General features: G+C 41.4%; 1 protein-coding gene across 1 annotated transcript in view; it reads left to right on the forward strand.

Moving 5' to 3' along the window:
- The first annotated feature begins 5,906 nt into the window (after positions 1-5,906).
- The window catches only part of SRI (sorcin), a 14,867-nt gene continuing 11,394 nt past the window's right edge, over positions 5,907-9,379 (forward strand). The window contains exons 1-3 of the mRNA XM_011996067.1: positions 5,907-6,016; positions 7,030-7,113; positions 8,845-8,933. Of these exons, the coding sequence (XP_011851457.1) occupies positions 5,966-6,016; positions 7,030-7,113; positions 8,845-8,933 (224 nt within the window). The 5' untranslated portion in view covers positions 5,907-5,965. The remainder of the gene's footprint in view (positions 6,017-7,029; positions 7,114-8,844; positions 8,934-9,379) is intronic.

Raw genomic sequence — 9,379 nt, forward strand, 5'->3', positions numbered from 1 at the left:
AAAATAGGCTGGAAAAATGCCTGAAAATAGGCTCCCTGGCCAGTATGAGCCAGCTCCCGCATATGAGTGTTCCAACGCAAAGCCCTGCAGGTCTTAAGAATTCTCAGACAGAGGTAATAATCCTGAAGGAATGTCAAATACTTACCTGTACGTGCGTTTAATACTGTCGTTATTGGTTCCTAGCTGCCTTAGGTAGGTCATTCTTTCTAACAGTGAAATAAACACATTTCATAGAAGGCCTCTCTAGGGCCTATTGGAAAGCTGCCTACACTGTTGAATATGTTTATAGTTGGTTACTGATTTCCAAAGGTCAAGAAGGCAATGTGATTCATCTGCTATTACAGTTTATATACTTCTTGATTCTTCTATTTGGCCACCCTGCAAGAAGGCAATCCTCTAAGGAACACCAGCTTCTACCTATAAGACTTCAATTCAAGATGCAGGCAAGTAAACGATATGTACATAATATTAGACTGTTCCATGCAGCTCCAATGTTCTAATTCTACTAATCCGGAATAAGAAAGTTCCTAATCTTTGTAGTTCTACTGAGCCATGGGTTTTCAAGCTGAGAATCAATTAATCCAGTTTCCTTTCTCAGCTTTGCCTCTGATTTCCCAGTGCTATGGCAAAGAGGCAAGTAACTACTGAAAAATAATTATATAAAGTAAGAGGTATCTTATTTTAATTAAGAAGCTCCCAATTTACATGTAGCTGACTTATATATAAGCTTCATGGAATTTTGGCTTTCTGGAAATATCTACTGTACCTAGGCACCTAGGACTCAAGAATAGTCATTCTTTCTTCCCCAGAGCTGCAATATGACTAGTTTGGAATTTTTTTCCCAAATTCCCTCCTCTCCCATGCTTATTGAACAGATGGAGATTGTATTATCTTCCCCTCCTTTCTCTACAAGTCTGGCTTCTCTATTTATCTCTGGTTCTGTGTAAACTTGGTTACATCAGGATTGGCTGGATAAAGGGACTGAGATGGGAATGGGGACAGGCAATAACCACGCCCTAGATGCTCTCGGGTCCCTACCCTGCTCTACCCTGGCTCCAGGACTGCTTCTCCTTAGGAGAACACTGAAGGCTTTAAAGAATTTTCGAGGGCTTGCCTGAGAACCAGACATAAAGTGACCTTTATGAAAAAATAGACCTAGGTTGCAAAAATTAGCTTCTAGAATTAACACCCCCATGATATACTAGTCCAATGTTCTTAGGAAGAGTCATCCTAACAGAACTCTGGTGCTGAACACAGGTGATTTTCTACCTGAGCATGCAGGTCCAGTATTCAATATTCTGCTTTCTATGTAGTCCCAGACATGGTAATGGTCACAAGTAAAAGTTGTAAAGACTTGATAATCAGTACAAGCCTCAGAAAAAAACTAATTACAGCCAGTTCTTGCATTCATTTCTTGACCTCCCTTTAGCTACCACTTTAGCCACCCATTTAGCCATGCATATTTACATCTTGTTCATCAAAAAATAATTATCTGCACTAAAATTAACTCTTATCATTGATAGTAATAGTATTACCTAGATGTACATTATTTTAGACAATTGCTTTAAATTTAATATTCTGATTTCTGAAACATTCTGTTCAGGAAAAGAAAAACAATGTCTCCAAATTCTTGATCCAATATAAATTGCATAATCTTAAAAGGAAGAGTCCTGAGAAAATAGTGTGAGGTTGAGAAAAGATCTGAAGTGACAAGACGAGCAATTAATACTGGAATTGCTATTAGTCTGGTAACCTAGAGCAAGTCAGAGTCTCAGTTTCTTCATCTTGTGAAGTAGGAATAATTTATGTGGCATGGCTGGGTAAAGTTTAAGTAGGCCATCAGAAAATATTTTGTCGTCTATAGCGCATTATTTCATCCAAGCCCCTACTCAAAGTACAAACCTGTCCTTTTACATCACTGAGAGCCTGTTCCTGATCACTTCTAGTGATGGGGAACTCATCTTTGGAAGGTCATTTTTGACAGCCCTAATGACAAGAAAGTATATATATATATATACACTTTATATATATATACATAGTATATATATATATAGTGTGTGTGTGTAAAAATACACACATATTTACATATGCACACCTATATACATACATACACATATATGTATATAGGCCTATCTATTTAGCCATAATAAATTCCTCCAACCTCAGCTTCCTGGTTAATCCTGATCATCAACTCTAGCTCAGAGCTTCATTAAGGGAAGGAACAGGTCAGTAAGAATCTATTCTGTAGGAACAGGAATATGGGAACACTTGTCACAGAGCTGATGGCTGCCCTTGCTGTGTTTTGTTAATAACTGATTTATCTTGTTTATCATGCCTACTCCAGGCAAGGAAAATGAGTTTGCTTTCTCTGAGTTCCAGGGAGGAGGAAGCCAACACAGATAAAAGGGTCCCTGCACTGTTCAAGAGGGTAGCACTAGCCACACAACTATTTCATTTTAAATTAAATTACATTAAAATTTTAGTTCCTCATTTCACGGGCTCAATAGCCATATGTGATTAGTTATTCTGTGGCACAAATATCAAACATTTCTATTGTGACAGAAGTTGTTTGAAGAGCTGTGGTTGATGATTCATTACTACCTACAATGTGCCAGGGACCAGTTAAACTCTACATGCAAGCACTAAAACATCAATAGTGGAAGTTTTCTATCCCTTGAAAAAATTACATAATAGCATGATTAACTGAGCTCTTACTCTGGACAGTTCAAGAAAAAGGGTGGCTTTTATTCCCAAATGAACATCATAGGCTTCACATTCTTTCCCAACAATCTTAAGAAAATGGAGATAGTATTAATTGGTTACCTATGTTGTTATCAAACGCTCATTTCCACTTACATTTGGAGATCTGAGTTTCTCTCTAAGGCAGAGGTCTTTAAATAACGAGGTGCCACACACAGATCAGAACTAAATAAAAGTTGAGACTTTAAATTGGCAAATGTCATTGCTCATTTATTCCTGACAAGTGAAGACCTATGGTTAATTCAACTGCAGGATATGGTGAAATAACTACAGTTACTTAGTTATACTATTTCTTTCACCACTTATCTGAGTGAAGAAGTCCAGCTTGGATACTGTATGTAGAGCTTTACATTAACTTTTCTCCAGGAATAAGGAAGTGTCCACACTGCCTTTTGTCTTGAAAACATAATTGGGGAAGGTGTACCACAAAAGAATGGGATTCTCTCTGAGAGCATGTTTAGCTACTGTCACAGCTTTAACTGGGAAGGGTGAAATATTTACATCTGGCTAGGTCTGCCCTTCAAGGGCTGGGGCCAGATATTTGCCATCCCTCAGCCTTGGTCTTTTCTTCTGTAAAACAGCAGGATTGGAGCATATGATCAGAAAGGTTTCTGTAATTCCAATGACTCACCAAAATAACCATGACCCACATCCTATCTATAAACCTCACATAGTTCTCTCCCTAACCCATGTTGCTGTCATAACCCTCCAACAGTCTTTTTTTTTTTTTTTAGAACTTAGTAAATCGTTCAGACAAATAACTGTATTTTACCCATAGGCTTTATCTTATAGTCAGCAAATCATTTGCTAAAGTACTAACCTCCGAGAGTCATAAGCCCACATTCTGAAGGGGCTTCCAGCAGTGGTTGATAAACTACTGCCCAAAGGCCAAATCTGACCCACCTCCTATTTCTGTACACCAAGGAGCTCAGAATAATATTTACATTTTTAAATGGTTGGAAAAAATAAAATGAAGAATAATATTTCATGTCATATGAAATTCAAATTTCAGTGTCTATAAATAAAGTTGCATTGGAACCCATCAACAGCCATTCATTTATCTATTGTCTACGGATACTTGTGGCCGACACAGCAGAGCTGAGTGGTATGTGGCCATACCACTATGACTACATAGTCTACATACCACTATGTATGTAGACTCTCTCATACAGAGACTGTATGGCCCATAGGCCTAAAATATTTACTACCTGGCCCTTTACTTGCCCCTGGGTGTAGAGCACAGACTCTGGAGTCAGATGGCTTGGCAGCACACCTCAGCTCTGTTTTGTTCCTTCCCCTTCCTCAACGGTATAATGAGAAAGATAATAGTACCTATCTCATGGGTTTTTATTAAGATTGAGCAAATAAGTAAAATGCGATGAGGATCTGGCATATTTTTATTATTATATATATGTCTGATGTTATTATAAGTTGCCACAATATTTTCCTGCAAACTAAAGTATTAGCAGCTGACCAATTTGTTAGCAATAATTGTAAGAATCGAATTTGCAACACTCCATTAAAATGCAATTCCTTAGCAATAAAGCAGTAGGAAGATGTCTAAGCACAACTGATATGACAATTCGTATAGCCGTTTATCCACGAAGCTAATTCTGCAGTACTTAAAAATATTTTATATGCTTTATGCTTCTTTCAAACTTGAGTCTTGAGCTTATACTCAACAATGAGTTCAGCCCTGACATCTCTTCCTTATAGTTGGTTGCCTCTTTCTGAAGAAACAGGCTTCCAAAGAGAGACCAGGGTAGAGACCAGACATTATTAGATGTCTTATCTACCTTGATGATTGCTACCTTGATGATTGAAAACAGTAACCCGCTTCCTGAATCAAACACAAAACAGGCAACATGCAGTGTCTTTGCTATGCCACAACAGGGACTATTAGAATTTTTCTCACGATTCGGACTTTGGTTTTCAATAGGGCTTGCGAGGGAAGTTACACAGAAGAGAAAAACAATGAACCGAATGAGGACAATAGCCCACGAATTTAGAATGGAGGAAGCCCGTCCACCACAGCGAAAAAGCACACTGGCGGGTGTTCCAATATTTGTGAAATGTTGATGACCCTTTAAATGTTTCTGTGCAACCTCCACAACAAATACTGTGAATCTTGCTTATTAATGCGTTTCTCACTCTGTTAAAATTCAGGAAGTCATTAAGTCTAGTCCTTAACAGTGAAGGGCAAGTAAACATTTTTCTGTGTCATTGAAATTACACAAAACAAAACAAAACAAAACAAAAAGCTCACGCCTGAATTGCTTCGGACTATTCAACTGGGAGATAGAAAAGTATGTGAAGTAAAGAAGAATAACCTACATTGAAGTTCCTATCTCTTATCTTCCTGAATACTGAAAAAACACACTCTTACTTTGTTCTAAACTTTTCTTACATAAAAAGTAGCTGAATAATTTTAGGGAAATGGATTGTTTTGTCTGAATCATCCAGATACTTCAAACAATTCATTTTGCTAAGAACGATCTGGGTGAGGCTGTCCTGCCCGGAAAATGCCCCCTGTCCTACTCAGGACACGAGCCACGCCCAGCTTAAACAGGCAAGGAATTGTCCCCTAGGAAGGAAATACACCGTTGTCGTTGAATGAACTTTGCAATCAACCGCAAGCCAGACTCTCCCTTGCACACCGTTCGTCAAGTTAATTCTTGTTTTCCAAGGGAGCTTTCGTATTTCCATCGTTCAACGACCCCTTCACCCACTAGCACCTAAGACTTGCCCGAAGGAATTCAGCCCCTGCCTCGCGATGGTGCGCTCTGCTTATAGTAGCTCCGTCCTGTCCAATAAAGTTGTTTAAAATAAGAAATGTGCCAGATAATAGCCAAGTCCGACGGAAAAAAAAAAAAAGAATTCCTGGGGCGGTGTATCGATGTTGGAATGTGCCATTAGTTTCGGAGGGAGGGAAGTCCCTGGTGTGAATTGCCTCGCAGGTCGTAGGCCACCACTGGCCCTTCGGTCGTGCACTGCGTTAGCACCGTAATGGCAAAGATAGGAAGAAGCGCGCAGGCAGTGGAACCACGGCCGCGTGCACAGGCAGGAACTGAAGACAGCTGCGGAGCGCGTCCCCCACGCCAGTGTGGTGCGCTCTGGGGCGGCCCCCTCGCGGCACGGCGGGGCGGGGCAGGCGGCTGGGAGGCTTGGTGCACAGAGCCAGGGAGGCGGCGGCGCAGTCTGCACCATGGCGTACCCAGGGCATCCTGGCGCCGGCGGCGGGTACTACCCAGGCGGGGTAAGTGCTGATTGCGCGGGATCGCTGCCCAGGCGGCTCCGGGGCGCTAAGAGGCCACCTTGGAGATGCTGCGGCCAGCGGGGTGAGGCGCTGCTGGGCAGCTGCCCGGGCTCCTTCCGCCCTCGGCTTCTGCCTGCGCTCGCGGCCTCGCCCTAGGCCCCTGCGGTTCGGCCTCTCCTCTGGTTTCCCCCGTCCCTTCTCCTGGATGGCTCTGCGGGCCCAAGGTGAAGGTGGATTGGGACCCCAGAAGCCCGCCCTGCGGCTTCTCGGATACGCGGCGTGAAATCGTGTTAATTGGGTGTCGACTAACCCCCACTTCACCCCACCCCCGCCCTCTCCGTTGCCTCCCAAAGCAACAAGAGTCATTTTATTCTAGAATGATACTGCGATATACCTTCCTCCCTCAAAAAAAAAAAAAAAAAAAAAAAAAAAAGTGAGAAGGGGGACAGAAAAAAAAGGAAAACCTACTGAAGTAAAAGACCTGTAGGAAGGCAGCCTTGCCGGGCGTCTGGGATGCGCGTTGTCTTGGGAACTGTTTCCGAGACAGGCAGTGTTCCCTCGCCACCCACGAGATACAGCCCGGTCAGACACCTTACTCTTCCCTAGGCTACACCCGTCTCAGAATGTTACCAACTCCAGCCTTCCATCGTTCATAAAACGCTTTTAAAATACCATAAATGCTGTAACAACAAAAGGAGAATTCCAAGCCCTTTCATTGGCTTGCCTAGTTTGCACTCACCTCAGTAACCTTCAAGTTAATAGGGATTTTAAAAGTTGCTTTACATATGCAGACATCACTTCCACAGCAACTCTTTATGGTCCAAGTCGCCAGTTTTTAAATTACGGGGGTGTGAATGGAAGAGAGGGGTGGAGTGTTGGCTGAGTGTGCCTGGGGGTGGGGAGGTGAGCCTTGTGAAGGGCAGGCAGGCGGGCAGTTGTCTGGCCTTGCACGAAAGCCCTCAGTGGTGAAAGAAGAAAACTTGAATGACGGGTTTGTGTTTCCTGTTTCACAGTACGGAGGGGCTCCCGGAGGACCTGCGTTTCCCGGACAAACTCAGGATCCGCTGTATGGTTACTTTGCTGCTGTAGCTGGACAGGTTAGCTTTTACCTTTAATATTAAAGAGCCGTTATTGTCCGCATTTGTGGTAGCTTTTGATATAGTGACACTGAAAAGCGAACTTCCTCTGGTACTGAGTCCCTTTGCTTCTGCAAAAGAAAAAAAAAGAAAAAAAGAAAGTTCTTTGTTTCTTATTTTAGTTGTTTATTTTTGAATGTTCAGAATAAATTAGGACAAAGTGTTACTCGTATTTATGTGAGTTCAGTTCGAAACCAAACTTGTGGTTGAATTAAATGTTCCAGGGTGGTTTCCAGCGAAGAAATTCTAGATCTGGTAAATATAAACCCTTGTTTGTACAACTTAAAGACGTTTATTAGTAATTACATAGCCCGATTCTCATGGGCACTTCCTTTGGGTTGAACTTGATTGCTAATCATTCACCCATTTAGGAAATATGGTAAAAACCCACCAGGTTCTAAATAAGCAAGTTACTGTCCCCTTATTAGTATCAGGAAGTTAATCTTGTGAAGAATGTAGTTTCTCTTTGACGCAGATGCTGTTACTAGGTTAGCCCCTCCCCCTCCGTGTCCTTATTAGGTGCTGTGGCCTGTTAACCCAGAGAAGCAGAAGGTCAGCTCCCCAAGACCTTTCACTTGTCTGCATTCTGCGTCATATGACAGGAGCTGTCTTACATTGACAGGTGCTATCTTACATTGTGAGAGGACACTTCCCTAGCTCATGAGGTCACTGTGTACAGTAAATATACTGTCGGTATAACCCAGACATGTCCAGAGGGGATGTTTGTTCTTATGAATTCAACCTAGTCTTGTTTTGACCAAAAGCTAGAAATAGCAAAATTTTAATGTGAAAACTGTAGAATATTATGGGATAAAAAAACCGAAGACCACTTTTTAAGGTAGTACTCTAAGAAATACAGCTTAAGAAATTGAATGGAAAAATAGTCTAAAACTGGAAGACCTTCTCCTTAAGTGTCTACTTAATCTGTTAATGATCCGTATCTTTGAAACCACAAGACATGGCAAACCTCAAGACCAGCATTCTTAGATTGCCAGTGCCTCCAGCATGTAAGTGACCCCACCTGCTTAGCTTTCAGCAGCCCTGGCCTGTATTCAGCATACCCATTGTGTTTCAAATTGTTGCTCTTGCTCCTCATTTATAACCTATAATACCCAGTGACTTGAGGATTTAGGTATTTTATTTTAAAGTCCCTAAAAATCACATATATCTAGTTCTTTCCCAGTTCAGCCAGTGAACAGGCACTGGGAACCTAATGTGTATCTTCCAGATGTATTTGTGCTCTGAAAAAAAACATTCACTATGTCATAAGAAAAAGTGACCAAGAGGCCTCTTTCTGTTTGAACCAAGCCTTCTCTTTACTTATGTCTGGTGTGTAGCTTGCTCTGTCCACCCGCCTCAAACAAAAAAAAAAAAGAAAAGAAAAGAAAAGAAAACAAGGAATTATGATTAAGCAACTTACATAAATTATTTTAAAATGTTTAGCTGTAGCAGTTTCCTAGCTCAGATTGACAGAAAAGTAGTTGCCAAGACAGACTCTTTCTTTCATCATTAATTTTGGCAGTGGGTTAAGGAAAAGAATGCCCACTTTTGGAAGGCATTCCTTTTAATAAAAGGTCATGCATGATGATACTGATTTTCTTGGTTGTTATTGCTTCATTGAATGCTGAAGGTAAACAAATAACTTGAAAGTACAAGTCACTATTATGATCCCTCTAATTTGTTTTTCAAAAGGATGGGCAGATAGATGCTGATGAATTGCAGAGATGTCTGACACAGTCTGGCATTGCTGGAGGATACAAACGTAAGTTGACAGTCCCAAAGTTTGTCTAAATGTACTCGTGTTTCCTATTTTAGCTGTTACTTGTGATTACAGCCTTCAAGAAAACTGAGCTTGTCTGATCTAGCAAAGTTTAGAATTCCGAAAGCTAAAATATAGTACTATTTCAAAATGTTGATTTGAAAACAGTTGTTAAATCACTCCAGGTTGGGCACAGTGGCTCATACCTGTAATGCCAGTACTTCAGAGGCCCAGGCAGGAGGATCGCTTGAGGCCAAGAGTTTTTGGCTGCAGTAATCTGTGATTGTACCACTGCACTCCAGCCTGAGCAACAGAGCAAGACCTTGTCTCTAAAATAATAGTAATAATAAATTATTCCATCCTACCTGCCAATTTAGTGGATTTCTCAGATTTGGGTTTTGTGTACCTAGAACCAGTGAGACAGTTTGGGTGGCCTCCTTCACAGAGGACAAGGTAGGGTGCTGAAAT

Source organism: Mandrillus leucophaeus, unplaced genomic scaffold (genome assembly GCF_000951045.1).
Source record: "Mandrillus leucophaeus isolate KB7577 unplaced genomic scaffold, Mleu.le_1.0 Scaffold50, whole genome shotgun sequence".
Taxonomy (NCBI): domain Eukaryota; kingdom Metazoa; phylum Chordata; class Mammalia; order Primates; family Cercopithecidae; genus Mandrillus; species Mandrillus leucophaeus.